The sequence below is a fragment of the Eschscholzia californica genome, unplaced genomic scaffold (genome assembly GCF_041429995.1).
Source record: "Eschscholzia californica isolate CP2 unplaced genomic scaffold, dmEscCali1.0.p SCAF_6, whole genome shotgun sequence".
In the NCBI taxonomy this organism is placed as follows: Eukaryota; Viridiplantae; Streptophyta; class Magnoliopsida; order Ranunculales; family Papaveraceae; genus Eschscholzia; species Eschscholzia californica.
Window position 1 is genome coordinate 40,360,710 of NW_028238483.1, and position 17,023 is coordinate 40,377,732.

The following is a 17,023-nucleotide window of genomic DNA, read 5'->3' on the forward strand; positions in this document are numbered from 1 at the left end:
AAAGAACAACGGGAAAAACAATTAAAATGGCCTTATTTCATCCGAACAATAGTACATGTTTGGTTTTCATTTTCTAAAGAGTAAAACTGAGGGATCACTCGACTCATGAAGAATATGAAAATCATATTTTATTTTATTTTTGTTTGGAAGACAGTCGTGATATTTGACAAATGACCAAAGATTCCACCTTCTCTGGGATTCGAACATGAGACCTCCAGGGATTTCTGTAGTTTATGTCAACACGTTGGAACCACTTGGGCTACCAACGGTTGACATGAAAACCATATTCTTCATCTAAGAAAAAAGAAAAACGTATCCGTCATTACTTAAACAAACCAATCAACATTAAAGAAAGAAAATCGGAAAGAGCAACGCAATTTTTTTTTATGAAATAACAGCAACGCAGTTAGAAATCTAAAAGAGAAAACGTCAGGGAGCCTAAACTGTTATGTCACCAAATGATAGAGGACTTCAAGATGGGAAGTTCTATAGTCCATTTCCTCCCAAATTACTACAGGCGCCTCACCCCCTAGAGAATTTAGTTGCAGGAGGCGCCTATAGTAATTCTTGAGTTGCCTATAGAACATTCCTAATAGATGGTGATGGTGGGTGAATGAGGTGATGGTGGGTGAATGAGGTGATGGTGACAGAAGCATAGAGAGCACAAAGGAGTGAGATGCAACAGCTGTTGGTTGTCCTCCTATATTTATGCATTTCATCATCTGTGCTCTCTATCTTCTGTCAGCAACTTACTTTTTTCACTACCACCGACCACTCTAAATTTACTCTGACCTCCTACTTGACTCGCTACGTGTTAATTTCGAATTTTTCAGAAGTTCTCTGTATTTAAACAACACATCAAAAAAGAACGATAAATGACTGGTGAGATTGTTAGAGGTGGTCAAGTCATAGGTCTAAGTGGGAGTCAGTGTAGCATCGTTGCGTCCTATTTACATATAATACTTGGGATAGTTAGAGGGAGAAAGATGTCTAGATAGGGAGAGGGAGGAGAGTTAGCTTGGATAATGGAAAGGAGGGAAGAAGGAGTTGGGATACACAAAATTGGAGTTCTTGTAGTCACTATTTATAGAAAGTATTGGGGGAGTTAAAGATGGGTATAACCTAAAAGAATAGTCCCTGAGGCCCTGCCTGCCATTATCACTTACTTTATCCCATTCTTTCCTCTTTGGTGATAAATTTCTTGAAGGGAATATAATATGATATCCCAAACATTATCATTTTCAACTTTCCGTCTTTTTAGTAGGTTCTCCTTTCCCTTTTTAGATAACTAAACGACAACTAGTTGTATTCTCTCTAACGAATCGGGTAATTTCGGACCGACGTATGCGGCCCAAGTACTTAAGTAAGAGTCCCATATAAGATATGCTTCTCCATCTCCCCTTATCCGATGCTCAGCCACCTTCATAAATCGGGTCGACGTGCATACATGCTACTATACCCCGACTGAATGCCGCTCACTTTCTACAATCGTGTTGGCTCGGGTGGGTAGGCTGGGTAGCAGGCTCGCGCCCCGTTTCACCAGCCCTACCCTTAACAAAATATCTCCTCTTGCCAAGAAGCATGGAGAAGAAAATGGTGGGTACATATTCTTCTTCTTTCCTTTATGGTTCTTCCTTTTGACCATTTATTTCTTATTTCTTTAGGACACCAACGAAAAAGAAAATGAGATTTGAGGTCATCCCCAATCACTCATTTCTTATCTTTTCTTCTCCATGGATTCTACATTTCTCCCATCTCCTCTCCTTTTCTTGGCTACTTGTTCCCTAAATTAGTGATAAAAAGGCAAATGGGGCGGTGATTGCGATCTTCATTTCACACTCTTTCGCACGTGTAAGCACCCTACTTTCAACCGGAACTGTCATGCTATCAACTTAAAGCATTTTTTTTATACAGTAAGATATGAACCCTTGTCCATGTTAGAGAGACACTTGTTATTACTACCCAACCTAAGTGGGTTTTATACCTCAGTCGAAAATTATATTTTTTATTTTGATTTCAGGGTAAGCAAAGATGGGTAATTAGCATCTAAACTGGAACACTAACCCTAAAAGCGAAAGAGGGTTTAAGATTGCTACAAAATTGAAGGATGAGCATAATGCTAGACCATTTAGTAATTGATAAAAAGAACAAGTGCAAGAGAATAATGTAAAATTGGTCTTATATAAGTTTATTTAGACCTAATTATCTTCCAATTCTTACATTATATTCCTGAAACAAGAAATGCCTCTCAAACTGATGAGAAAAAGATCGAAGAAAATCTGCAATTAAAATTCCACAAAGAGGAAAGAAGATTTGATCAAATCCTATACCAAATTAGCTAAAGAAATAGTATTATCACTTGATAACAGTACAAGTAAAACGAAGAAGGATATCGCCTCCGACATTATCAGGAGAGATGTGTGATGACAGATCCAGTTCTAAGGGCTGCAGAGGTTCCGGAGATCTTCCTCTTTAGCATACCAAGTAGGTATCAGTTTTGAAACGTGGCGATATAGATCTTTATACGAGTTCCTTATGGTGCCTTCGGCCACTCCAGTTGCTAGTGAAATATCTGCATACCCATTATAAACGTTATGAACTACATTTCTAGAAGAGAAAAAAATGAAACTTCATAGAAAGATGCTGCTCTCTTTAACCGATTCAAGAATAGAATTGACTTGAGTTATTTTTCAGAATGTTCGTTTTTCATATGCTGTATGAGTCTGACTCGTCTAAATGGCTGTCTGGCACTGATTTTGGGTCCACTTAAGCCAGACATATAAAATAAGTCTGTATTGAGAGTACATTGTTTAAAATAACCTTATGTGACTATTGTGCCCCTGACTAAAACAAGTTAGAATCAAACGAATCAAATTCAGAAAATTTGGACTTAGACGAGTCAAATAGAAATACTCATTAAAAAACACTAAGTAATTGATGCACGTAATAACAATGATAATAGTACAAATGTTTGAACCTCGGAGCAGCTTCTTCTCATCAGATAGCTGAGTTATTATGTAAATAACAGCCGCAGCAATTGAAATGGGGCTCCTCCTGCAAAATATATAATTCTTCTTACTACAATAAGTTTTCAACTTCAAGTGACGATCTATAGAGTAGGAGAGCATCATACAACAGTGTCTTTTTGTTTGACCTGGGATCAAAATTACTCATCATCTTAACTGTTGGGATTTAACGTATAAAGACATGTCTATTAGTCAAGGTACACTGCCTAACACTCGTCAATTCAGATTGTGGTCTCCCATGTTTTTGCTGCCAACCATGATTTGTATGTCTTCCATCTTTCTGTTCCCGTGCCCCCTAATACTAGCTCTAAACCCACCTTACAAGCGTAAGGTTCTGAAAGCTTGAGCTGCGAGAAAGAAAGAACTCTAACAAGGAGAGTCTCTTATTGGTTGAAACTTAAAAGGGGCACAAAATTAAACTTCAATAAAATGTATCCGTGGGCATTTCCAAGTTCCGATCTCTTATGTAGTGACCTTTTCCTAAAACAAAATCTTACTTGGTAACATACACTTCAGAAAGATATTACAGGAAAAGTAAAGCAAACAAAACTAAAATGAATAATCTGGACCAGTAAGCTAGATAAAACCAAAAGTAGAGATGCATACCTTATATCAAGCTCTTCTGACTTCTGAACTGCTTCTTGAGCAGCTTTAACTGCTTGGTTGGTCATGCCAAGATGGGAACAGAAACGACGCTGGAGATTGAAGGTGGGATTTGTTTCAGTGGCCACTATATACGGATCACCGTAAAGTACTACCAAGAAACAACATATGCAAACAAAGGTGGGAACCCATTTCAATAGAGACCAAAATTGGTAAGCAACTTACCAAGAAGTCTCCAGCATGTATAGTTCCCATCTCCATTGATTGACCCATCTCCAACTCCAGCTGTTTCACAATGTATTCTTTCGCTCGACCAATTTCCTTCTTTGTGGCTCCATTAGCAATGGAACAAATTTCTATTTCGAAAATCAGATTTAGATGAAGCTTAAACACAGAGAAACATGAGTAAAGAAACATCCATTCTTAAGTACTTAGGCTAAGTTTGTACCCTTTACTGTACGAGGCTTGTCTTCTTGTCTACAAGCAATGTACAAGCAGGCAGCCAAGATTGCATCCTGATTTCTTCCTCTGATGGACTTCTGGTCTTCCACCTTTTTGTATATTTCATTGGCTCGATCCTGCATATCAAAGAAAGGAACCATCAATTAAGGATTCGCATTTCATGATGAACAGAGGAGCAGATCCAGCAAGATAAAGCATCATACACTCGAAGTGTGTTACTGGAAACACAGGAATCTATTTATGCTCCTAAGACGAATATTTAGAAGATATTAGTTAATATCTAAGCCCAGGGACATCGAAACAAAATCTGCACACATGTATCTTGGGCCGGGAACTCAGTATACAAATTGAAGAATCAAAAGAACCTCTACAAATGAATGCATATCATAACTTGATTATTTGTCACGCAAAGTCCGAGAGTGTGGGATACCCACACCATGGAGACACTGACAGAGTCCACCAAGTCCTACCTAAAGCAGACTAGGTTCGGTAACATTCTTATGTGTACTAACTGTAAATCTTTCATCAGAATATGATGCTAGGAATCTGACGATACGAGTAGGTTTAAACTGACTGCAAAAATAATGGCAACCTAGTAGCTTTACATTATCTAGACATAAAGAATGATACGATCAGTACGGCCGTGTCTGCACACCTTATTCGGTAGGCCATGGCCATTTGATCTACTCATGTCGTATGACGATATGTGATCCATCAGATTACCCGTGTAACCCAGGAGAACCACGAATATTGATTAGGAAATATTAGAAATCACTATTTTAAACTGATGTGATATATTCGAATTCCAGTACTTCAGAATTTCTTCTTTTAAAAGCTTTCATCCAGGTATGACGCTGTTGTACTTACTATACAAATACCCAGATTATGATCATTTGTAATATACTTTAATTTTAGGAATTACAATACAAATACCCACTTCTCTTTTTTCTCTATCATCATCTGAATTCTAGTGGTGAGAAGTTAGAGATCTTAATGATCTGAAACGAGAAACACATGATTGATTGGTTAAAGGAAATAATATCCTAATGACTGATTGAAATCTTGGGACAGGGACAAGAAGGTGGAAGTAAGAAGCCCATTATCATAGACCTTCATTACTCAACACAATCAACTTAGAATTTTAAGTTCCTACATCAATCATTGGACTGACATTCACAGGGCCAAAAAAAAAATTACAGCAAAACAGTAAAGACCACACTAAAGTCCATAAAGTGTTCTTGAAAGAAGTTTATGTTGATAAAAATCAGTGGAGACATTTTCGTTTATAATATACAAACATAGAAGTATAGAACTATAGAAGTACCTTTATGGTTGCCACAAGGCCCAATCTGCAAATAAGAAATAGTCAATTAATCAGTATTTTTTAGTGAATGAAAAACAAAGAATATAATACAAATAGAAGCAAATCATCCCAAATAGCAGCATCCTGATACAAATAAAGACTGAAAATTTGGAGATGAAAAGACGCATCAAAGACGAAAATTGTAATAGCAAATTGAGACAACTTTTCATTTGATATAAGTGTTTCTTGCATAGACTAAATTAAACAAATCCAAACAGCAAAGTTGATAAGTGAGCGAGACCTGTCGGACATTGTAGCAATGGTTTTGAATGCTTGAATAAGAGACCGATCAGGGTTCGAACCACGATTCTGCCAGCGCCCAAGAGAGGAGGACAGGAAGTCTCCAGAAGCGCCATTAGGTTTGGAGATAACGGTGGAGAGTCCTCCATCCGTTAGGAGAGGGTTTGAAGGGCCACCGACACGGACAGGATCATTATCACCAGACTCATTAGCAAAGGTCCTCCATTCGGAAGTCTCATCAATGGAATGGGACTCCAAGACAAGACCACACTCTGAACAAACTGTATCCCCAGCTGAGTGATCAAACACCACCTCTGTGCTTTTTTTGCAGTCTGAACAGTATGCATCCGACATTGTGATCCGACTTGATAAATAGAATTCTAATCAATAAATAGTTACCCGAGTCCTTCCTTTGAACAATTAATCACTGAACACCTAATGTCACAATAAAACATAAGAAAACTCAGCCCCTATTGTTTTGGCTTTGTGAATGATGATTCCGTTTATGTTCTCCTTTGTAAGCTTCCTTTTCTTTTTTATTTTATCTAGTCGGAGATCAGTTCTAAACCACTCTAAGTTGACGTCTTTTATGTATGATGTAACGATGGTTAATCCAAAAGTAAATATTGCAAGAAAAAATAGTAAACCTAATGCTCAAGCCAATACAATATGTATGCGCAGTAACCCCCCCCCCCCCCCCCCCCCTCTTGGTTTTTCCCACTAATGCCGCCTCACAGTTCTTACAATATAAAATGCCAATAATGTTATTAGTATTAGTCTCTACACAAAGTTTAAAGTTGGAGAAATGGTAATAGATTACTCCCGTATATGAAATACTACATGCACACAATATTTACAAGATGGCATAATCAAATAAACTTGGGTTTTATTCCAAAAAGTTAATAATAGTACAATGCTTTTTAATATCGTATAAGATAATCTGTGGTCGTTGTATGGAACTTCAATGCTAGTCTTAAAACGCTTTACTCAAAATTTCAAATCAAAGGTGAGGCCATTTGAATTGCATTGCAACTTGACGTTCCAAAATCCCATGATCATGTGAATCAAAGACATCCTTATTGCACGTTTTGGAATTTCGGGAAGATGGGTGCATCGAACTTTATAGTTTACATACACTTCCTCTTTTTCAGTTACATTCTTTAATTGGAAGGAAGTATGTTCATTAACACAAGGTGGAGAACGGGGAGGTCGACTAATGGAAGCGGTTAACAAAATTCTCATTAGTACACAACATGAATGGCAGTTCTAACCTAATCCAAGTACTATCTCAGTCATAGATATTCACTCCTTATATTCTTCCTCAAATAAGTTTATTCTAAATCATATCCCGATATAAGAATAATTTAGGTCAGAATTCCTTTGAAGAACAAATGAACTATGTGTTAAACAAGTACCCAATTATCAAACTTTCTCAGTTTTAAGAGAATAAAATTACATAAAGTTCATGAATAGACATTCTACTATAGTGTTATATTCTAATAAAAATTCATGAATTTATAAACCATCTAGAACTTGGTGATGAAAACCTAAAACTGGGTGAAAGTATCTGTCTCTGGTTCTAAAATTATTTAACCTAAATCAAGGAAACAAATTGGGGGTTTTTTCACATGATTTGCCAAAATCTAAAGAACAATATAAAAATCAAGAAAAGAGAAGTTTACCTCTCTCTCTCTCTATTTCTCTATGTTTCTGGTCTGGGGTATCCTGAGTTGTGGGTGGGAAAGGTTTTGACTGTTCTTCAAAGAATGGATTATGGGTTTGATCTAAAAGAATCAATAATTTTGAGAGATGGGTCTGATTGTTTTCGTGGGAGAGAAGAGAGTAGAAGATGATGATGATGAGGAAGAAGGGAAAGGAAAGTATGCACTTGGAGAAGAGAGATGAAATCTGGAACTATTTTGTGTTGTTAGAGAGAGAGAGAGGAGTATTAAGTAAACGCGTCGCTTCTCACTTTTATACTGCCGGAGGATTGAAAACTCAAAGAAAACTGTAATAAAAGAGGGTCTTACTCTATAGGGACCTTCATTTCAGCTATATGGAGGAAACTTTAGAAACAAATGTTATTTTTACTTTCTTCCAAATAGGTCTTGCTCAAATGACAGTCGTAGTGCATCCACACAAAAAATCGGAAAGTCACATTGTCCATATTTGGTGGTGTCGCTATATTAAAGATATAAATGAAGTTCAGTATGAACTTTTTTTGGAATTTGACTTTGAAGTTCAGTATGAATTTTAATTACTAAGTTAGATGTAACATAACTTAATACATGATAAAATGTAGCAAAGATAACTTTGTTGTTCTCTTTAAATGAAATGGAACGCAAATAGATCTGGCAGAATTGTAGGTTCCTAATATACATAAGGGTAATCTCCATGTTAAAAGTGATTTCTCCAAATACCTCATCAATTAGGGATGTACTTGGCCAAAATATACCCTAGAGTTCACACTTCATCTCACTCCCAAGTCGAACACTCTAACTTCACTTCCTTTTTCTATAGCGTTGGACGCGCTATTTAAGGGGGTTTGAAGATGAAGTATCTCAAACCCGTGACTTCTAAGTTAGTCACACAAGTGTTCAATCACTCAGGCCAGCCCAAAAGTTGTTCGCTTGAACTTTACTTCTTTTTATCTCACATCAAAACTCCTACTCTTACCCACTCTTATATAGCTATTGGGGTTCTGGCTAGAAATGACTTAATGGTATTAATTTGGCTCTACATGATTCAGAGATCATTGATAAGTATTGAGTAAGTGTAAGTGAATAAAACACAACCAAAATAAGTAAACTTGAACTCAATTTAAACTATCCAAAAGTTACATAACTTTTCTCTTCAATGATTCGGAATTGTATAACTTCAATCATTTCAATTTGTATGTTTGAAAGGGGAAAAGAGAGAAGTAATCTTCTACCTTAGATATTAAATTGAGCGGAATGTGAATCTCAATGACCAAGAATTTACAGTTGACAGGAGAAAGCACTCTAGAATGCTAGAATGTTACGTAAACCTTCCTTTTTGTTAATTTTGTATTCAATTCTTTGTAAATATGTAAAGTAGTATTTTTCTCCAATCAATAAAGAAAGTCGGGGTTGAAGTTGAAGATGTCAGTACAAAACTGAAATAACTAGTCAGTGGGCATGAAGGAGCTTAAAAAGATATCTCATTTTTATACTTATGGTTATAAAGTACTTGCCTAAGTTTCGGTTATTGAAAGATTTGAGAAAATGTCAATTGACATTATCAATTCCAATTGAAAGTTTTCTTATTCATTTGTCATTATCATTACAGACTACATTAACAAAGGTACTCACTCTCAAATGCGAAAGCAAAACTCCCTTGATCAATTTTTCAGTCTAGTGCAACATCTTTTTAAATTTCAACTCTTTTATGCAGCTTATGCGTTTACATAGATTTGCATAAATTAAATTTGCACAAAATCTACCGATATTATGTAAATTTGCAAATAATTTGCTTTCTTTAACAAAGCTGAGAATCCAATCCTACAAAATATCGACATATATTTTCAATCTAGACCCGCCATAATTTATGTTCTGAACTTCAGGAAAATGAGGAAAATAAAGAGAACAATTTTTTATATAGACAAACTCGTACGTACTTGTATTAATCAGATTATCTCCACTAAGTTACAAGAGTTCAACTTAACACAAGAAAAGAGCTAGCCCTAGTTTTTTTACTGAAGAAGACAGAAATAGTCAAAAGGATTTTCAAATTATTAAGGCCTAGATGAATCTAACTGAAATAACAACTAAGAAAAAACACCAAAAGGTAGAAGCAAATATTCCTCAAGACAGAGCTACTCCAAAATTGCAATGATTTTCGACTTTTTCTCGAAACTCTTGTCCTCAACTACAAAGTTGTGCAGAAGATCTTTCTCAAAAGAACTTGGGATGATCTCTAAACCCTTGAGTTGTAGAATATCCGTTTGGAGCACGTAATATGATGTCAAAGTTTATCTGTCTCGCCCGTACCTCCCCAAATTTTAACACGTTCTGATGCTTGTTCAGCCTGCAACATAAAATTTTCAGTATTGTTTCAATGTAAATGTGTTCAACACGTAAACCCCTTTTTATAATTGTTTTGTCGGGTACATTCTCGTTATCTTTAGTCTCAAAAGAAATTTTTTTTAGACAACAAGATTCAAAATAAATGCACTCCAACCGAAATGTTTCGACGTGTTTCAAGGTAACCCTAGAGAAGATAAGAAATACTATTTCTAAGTAGATTTCAACAATTCAACTCAACTTTAATACTATGTATAGTAAAATATTTTCTTACCTCCTTGGTCCAGTTGGTGCGCAAGATGATTATCAAGAGGATTATTGTTTGTAGACCAGTTCCACAAAGCATTCCAGCCCAAATTCCCTACAATTAACCATATCAACAATCAATTAGCAGAACCAGGATTTCTAATAACAGGACCGATATAAAGTTACTAGTCCTTACACTCCTTACCTTTACGGAAATGCTAGAACTTTATTCAGATTTGAAGGTGTCTTTGTTTGATCATTGAAAAACAATAAGTACGAAGGAAAATGATGTTTACCTGAACTCCTAAATTCGCTTTATAACCAAGAAGGAATCCAAGAGGAAGCCCAAAAACGTAATAACACGCCAGGTTAATATAAGCAACCAACGCTTGCCACCCACCGCCGACAGCAACCCCTATGAAGATCAAAACATATATTAATGAATACACGAAACTAGCTAAAATCTAGTCTTATTCGAGTCATGGCAGTATGTTATCAAGCAGATGCCACTAGCTAGTGAGTCAAATATTTGTAAGACTATAAGAGAAAGAAGTGTTTTTTTTTTTGTGTACCTGATATGACTGGTTGGACACTGTTAAGAACCATAGTGACACCAAGAAGATAAGCTAATTGAGCAACTGCCTTTTGAAGTTCAACACTGCTTGTGAATATGACAGCAAAATGTTCTCTGCTTATTAATATAAGACACATGAAGAATAGTCCTATAATAAGAGATTGAAGGACGACAATCATAACAGAGTATTTGGCAGCTCTTGGATGTCCAGAACCGAGTTCGTTTGATACCCGAACGCTGAAAATAATAGAGGAAAAGTATCTCAATTCTGTCACGAGTAATGAAGAAGAATCGTTGCTACTAAGGCATGACTTGTAGTTCAATGAGGGAAAACAGAGACTCTAGTTTGTTTACCTTACAGCAGCATTGATTCCTATGAACAGCATGCCCTCCCACCCATTGATATTCATGCTGAAAGACGAACGGGGTCAGAAAATTCAGGTACACGAATCAGATTCAAACACAAAAATTATGAAATCTGGCTCGACCCAATTCAGATCTCCAGACACAATTTGGACGCATTAGTGGACTAAGAACTTACCAGATAGAGATCGACCCAACTGCAATGACTGCATTACCAAGGTGACCGGTGAGGACAACGAGAACCATCATATACCAAATCTCTAAGCAAAGCATAACTGCAGAAGCTAAAGAAAGCCTAACGAAAGCCCATATCTCGTTGAAGGCTAACCAAGACAATCCCTTCCAACCATCCTTACAAAAATTTACGACATATATAACTTGGGACAAAGACACTATCCAACCCGAAATGTTATATGCCACTGCTGCACCAGCTGTACCCCATCCGAATACGTATATGAAGAGCCACAGTATAAAAATATGAAACAATAACGTAGCAAATCCGATCCAAGCTAGAACCCCAACCTTGCTCTGAGCTTGAAGAAACTTTTGAGCAGGGAAATTAATGGCAAGTGAAAACATTTGAGGAATGATTTGAATTGCAAATGTTCCAGCAAGTTCGGAGATATCGTCTCGTTGTCCAAGTAGCTTTAGAACTGGTGTTGCAAATATATAAATTGGCAACAAAATTATGCAACTAACCGTCAGGATTATCCATGAACGTTGCAAGTAAACGCCGAGTAGATATATTTGGCCAGCACCAAATGCTTGCCCACATAGTGTCTCTAGGGCACTTCCCATTCCAAGCTACACAATGTGAACAAATCTATATTAGTTTACTTATAAAATGAGTAAATTTTCACCTAATATATCCTATTATGAGACTAAAATGTAGTTGAAAAGTGTACTAATTTTTAGGTTATAAATGAAGAAAAAATCATCATCTATGTAAGAAAATAACATAATTCTTTCTACAAGTGTGGCAAGATCTTGAGTTAGTTGCAAATTTATCTATAGGTAGGACATTCCAAATTCACCTTTTCTCCTTCTTATGGTCTGTTTGTTTGGCTCTTTTCTCCTTCTTATGGTCTGTTTGTTTGGCTCTTTTTTCTCCATATACACAACCAAACACAACCTTAGTTTTCGGTATTTATGTGTAGAGATGTTACTTAGCCGGCCACAATTCCATCTGAATCCCGACCTTGGTATGTGGCCAAGCCGAATTTAGAGAGATAAAGTTCTCTCTAAATCTTTTGTGTGGCTAGAGATTTATCTTTCATCCTTATGGTGTATATAAAACACATGTTCTAATTACATAATAATAAATTATTCAAAAACAAAATCTTAGAGTGGTTAGAGATTTATAACCCATTCCTAGAAAGGAAGAACTAGATCCGAAAAATAGAAAAAAGAAATTGTAGCAGAAAAGATTTGGAGTTAGTTATGAACATATGGACCAAAAAAGGGAATCCAACAAAATTGGGGTCTAAATAAAAATGAACTCTTTGAGAAAAATTACCAGTTCAAAACCTTAAAAAAAACAGAGCTAACTCCAGAAGTATTACAATCCGGTGAAATGTTTACCGGAAAATCATTAAAACAAGAACTCCGGCCAACAAGAAACTTAGAGAGAGAGAGTGAGAGTTTTAGAGAGAGAGAGAGAAAGTAATAGTGGGTACCAGGAATCCGAAGGAGAAATTGGAGATGACAGACAAAGCAATAGCAACAGCAGAAAGTTCAACATCACCAATATGACCAACAAAGATTTGAGTAACAGAGTTGATTCCATAAATACATAAAATCTGAAAAGCAATCGGACCAGCTATTGTCCATATCCTAACTGATTCAATCCAACAAATTGTTTTAGCTTGAGAGAAATTAGTAATGGGTGGATAATCACCACCTTCATTATTATCAATAACTGAACTTGGCGCATGATGAAGATCAATCCCTGCTTCAACATTGTTATTACCATTTATTAGCGGCGCCTCCATTTCAAGCGCCGCTAATACTCTTCTCTCTACTCCTACTCCTACTTCACTCTCTTCTCCACCACCACTACCACCACTAATACTTCTTTCTTCTCTTTCCTTTTCTTCCTTCTCCTCCTCCCCAATTTTTACTCCCCTTTTATAAACCCCATCATCCCACTTTTCATTTATTATTCTTATGGCTCTTGTCTTTACTTGATTTGATGATTACCCAACCACCCTTCTCTATTTATTTATTTTTCTCTCACTCTCTCTCTCTCTCTGTTAAAATCAAAATTGAAAGGGGGTTTATGACTGACTACTTACCCAAGTTTAAATTTTGATTGATTATAGTGAAATGAGAAGGGGAATTATATTTAGAATTATTAGATTTGGGCGAGTCTTTTGGGTTTAATTATGAAGATTAATCGGGTTTGTTTGCACGTGGTAGCTGTACTATACTAGTTCTAGTATGAAATTTCTCTATCCTTCATTAAATTGTGTGGGTTAAAAAGATGAAAGAAACTGTCAGAGGAAGAGAGAGAAAACTGTTATAGAGAGAGAGAGGTTTAAGTGGGGGTAGTACTAGGTCTTTACTGACTTACGTGGACGGTTAAGATTCAGATAAATACAACTTTTGAATGTTTTAAGGGTTAACTCTGATTTAGACTTTAACACTTCAGTAGTTTATAGATAGATATGAGACATATGACCAACTCTAATCTCATAGTAACAATAATTTGCCTTGCTTGACTCTTTTTTTTTACTCATGCCCACCTTCACTCTTGCCACTATTCGTGGGAGTGGCCCACAGACCGAGCAGTTTGAGTCTCTGGGACCAGACGGTCCACAAACGAGGTAGTCCGAGTGTGTAGTCTGTGTTGTTTTAGTCCAACACGGATTAGGTGCCATTCGAGTGTCTCGTGGTTTATCTAGTCTGTATGGCAAACAAAAAAGACAGACCTGAGTACAAAATATAAGAGCATCTCCAATGCAACACTCAATCTTAGAAACTCCAAGTGCCACCTAGGATTTTTAAAGTTTTTTCTTAAAAACCATCTCCAATGCAACACTCTATTTGGATCTCTAAGATGACGTGTCTGAGGGTGGAATAGAGATATCTCAAGAGGACACTCTATTTCTAGAGTGTCCTCTTGAGATATCTCTAATTGTCCACCTCATCAATATTTGATTTTCAACCAATAGAAATCGAGTCTTCTATATTTTCTAAAATAACTAATTATTTATTTACGAAAATAACTATGACATGTAAGTAAATAAGATAAGTTTCGAGTTTTGCATCGGAGACACAAAAAATTTGAAGATCTCTATTGACGCCACCTAGGAGTGAGAATCTCAACTGGAACTTGACACATAGGATGAATAGAGATTTTTTTGAGTTTTGCATTGGAGATGCTCTAAGGGGTGCTATAGACGCTCCCAATATTTTTTTTACGTACTTTAAAGAGACAAGGTGGAGAAATGAAAAACACATTTACCTCAAACCCAACTTATGATTACAGATACTAGTAATAATGCATTTGATTTTTTTTTAAAGAGATACATAGATGACATATTTTTAAGCTCTAAATATGTCCTTGCAAATGGCAATAATTAATTATTGTTTTCTTACTATCTGAAAGTTTTTTTTTTTTTTTTTTTGAAAATCTGAAAGTTATTTCAACAAAAAAAAAATACTATTAGAAAGTTGATGGGGTCGTTTTTATGTCCTTAAAACAATTTACACTCTATTACTTGTACAATGGGATTTGATGCGAGCACCCAAGATTAAACGACATTACCTTTCGTAGATTAGATGATAAGTATGGTTTCCGAAAATCTGTCGAACTGTAAGTAATGCGAACTTGTGACTAACTAATGGACAACTTAGAGTTCTAATGCTTCCATGGCACGAAGGAGAGAAGAAGTAAAATGGTGGTAGTGATGGTAGTGGGAGAAAGGAAGAATAGATATCTATAAAATATTTTTTTGATGAAAACTAACGACACAAGGAGAATCGGCATTGGCAGACAGACAAATTTTCGTCAGAAAAGAAGAAGGAAAAGACATGACATAATTAGTTCTGAGGGGAAAGTAAAAAAGAGAAAGAAAATATTGATTATTAAAGTGTACTCACGAAAAAAAAACTATAGGGTCATTCTATAATGACGTAATTTTGGAAAGAAGATATTGGCACTACAATCTTCCAAAATACTTAGATACTCTTTGTAATTAGGATTAGTAAAAAAGAGAAAGAAAATATTGATTGTTAAATCGTTTCTCTAGACGTTGTCGAAGGGAGTCAATTTCCTTGTTGTCATTGCCTGTAATGATGATGTCATCTGCGAAAACAAGAATATAGATAGCAGTCGGACCATTCTCTTTTCAGTTATTTTGATGGTCCGACTGCTATCTATATTCTTGTCTACGTAGATGACATCATCATTACAGGCAATGACAACAAGGAAATTGACTCCCTTCGACAACGTCTAGAGAAACGATTTTCTCTTAAAAATCTCGGACGACTTCAATATTTTTTAGGCTTAGAAGTATCTAGGTCCCCTAAGGGTATTTTCCTCTGTCAACGGAAATACACTTTAGACATTATCCGTGATTCTGGACTTCTCGGAGTCAAACCGAGTTTATTTCCTATGGAACAACACTTGAAATTATTACCTACAGATGGTACACCTTTAGACGATCCCACTTCTTTTCGGCGTCTAATTGGTCGACTTCTCTATGTCACTGTAACGAGGCCTAATATCGCTTTTTCAGTGAATTATTTAAGTCAATTTATGCAGCATCCCCGTTCAACACATATGGATGCTGCGACTCGAGTGCTAAGATATTTGAAGGGGACCCTCGATCATGGGATCCTCCTTTCGTCTTCTAGCTCTTTAACACTTTCGGGTTTTGCTGACTCTGATTGGGCCAGTTGCCCCATTACACGTCATTCCACCACCGGCTACTTCACAATGCTTGGTGCGAGTCCGTTGTCTTGGAAATCTAAGAAACAACCGACAGTCTCTCGATCATCTGCTGAGGCAGAATATCGTGCTCTTACTTTTCTTACTGCTGAGCTCCAATGGTTGAAATACCTATTTCAGGATCTTCGGATTTCCATTCCAGAACCTTTTCAGGTTTTCTGTGACAATAAGGCGGCTATGCATATTGCTGCTAATCCAGTTTTTCACGAACGAACGAAGCACATCGAACTCGATTGCCACTTTGTTCGCGGAGAACTTGAAAGTGGTCTTATCCAGATATCTCATGTTCGCTCTATACAGATCAGGTACCTGATATTTTCACAAAGCCTCTTGGTTCTGACTAATTTCATCGGTTAACTTCCAAGTTAGGCTTGACTCAGATTTCTTCCCCAGCTCTAACTTGCGGGGGGTAATGACGTAATCTTGGAAAGAAGATATTGGCACTACAATCTTCCAAAATACTTAGATACTCTTTGTAATTAGGATTAGTATATTTCTATCTTTGTAATTATATTTCCCATTCATATATTTCTAATTATGTTATTTTCTCTTCATGTAAAGTCTATAAATACATCTTCTATAATCAATAAAGTATACCTTTTGATCTCAATTATTATTCTTGTGCAACTATATAATTTTCACATTCTAGAATGGAAATTTGGCCAAAACAGCCTAAAAGATTTGGATTTTGGTTAAAAATGATCTGTCAATTTTTTTTAGTCTTCAGCTCTCTGGATATTTTTTTAATTTGCGACAGTTTTGTAACGTTTTGCAACAGATTTGCGACAACTTTGGAGTGTCTTGCAACAACTTTGCAACTGTTTTGGAGCGCTTGCAACACCTTACATCAACTTTGCAACGCCTTGCAACCCCTTACAACAATCTTGCAATATTTTACAACAACCTTGCAACATTTTGCAACACCTTACAAAAACCTTGCAACATTTTGCAACACCTTTACAAAAAAGATTGAGTTTTTAACCAAACAAAATACCAATATTTGGAATTTAAAAAAAAAATACAAAATAAATTTTTTTAGCAAAAAAAATATAACTTGTCATTTTTTGTCAGAGCTAGGCCCACCGTGATAGACTTAAAAGCCACACGTGCTCCACGTCACCCGAAACAAAAAAAAAATACGTGTTAGAC

General features: G+C 36.2%; 2 protein-coding genes across 3 annotated transcripts; both read right to left on the reverse strand.

The window, feature by feature from the left end:
• Positions 1 to 2,162: 2,162 nt before the first annotated feature.
• On the reverse strand, positions 2,163 to 7,685 carry LOC147534839 (transcription initiation factor IIB-2). Of its 2 annotated transcripts, none has more exons than XM_086648355.1 (8): positions 7,377 to 7,685; positions 5,696 to 6,129; positions 5,416 to 5,440; positions 4,078 to 4,207; positions 3,855 to 3,985; positions 3,633 to 3,721; positions 2,978 to 3,054; positions 2,163 to 2,572 (listed from the first exon to the last, which is right to left on the reverse strand). In XM_086648355.1, the coding sequence occupies exons 2-8, from the start codon at positions 6,046 to 6,048 to the stop codon at positions 2,439 to 2,441; spliced, it is 939 nt and encodes a 312-aa protein (XP_086504481.1). In that variant the 5' UTR covers positions 6,049 to 6,129; positions 7,377 to 7,685; the 3' UTR covers positions 2,163 to 2,438. The 2 variants fall into 2 exon arrangements, with proteins under 2 accessions (XP_086504481.1, XP_086504482.1); XM_086648356.1 differs by having other exon boundaries at positions 5,696 to 6,058; positions 7,377 to 7,675.
• A 1,531-nt stretch (positions 7,686 to 9,216) lies between these two features.
• LOC147534840 (protein DETOXIFICATION 34-like) lies at positions 9,217 to 13,391 on the reverse strand. Its single transcript, XM_086645867.1, has 7 exons — positions 12,597 to 13,391; positions 11,099 to 11,724; positions 10,912 to 10,968; positions 10,556 to 10,794; positions 10,280 to 10,398; positions 10,012 to 10,098; positions 9,217 to 9,741 (listed from the first exon to the last, which is right to left on the reverse strand). The coding sequence occupies exons 1-7, from the start codon at positions 12,909 to 12,911 to the stop codon at positions 9,679 to 9,681; spliced, it is 1,506 nt and encodes a 501-aa protein (XP_086501993.1). The 5' UTR covers positions 12,912 to 13,391; the 3' UTR covers positions 9,217 to 9,678.
• Between the last annotated feature and the right edge of the window lie 3,632 nt (positions 13,392 to 17,023).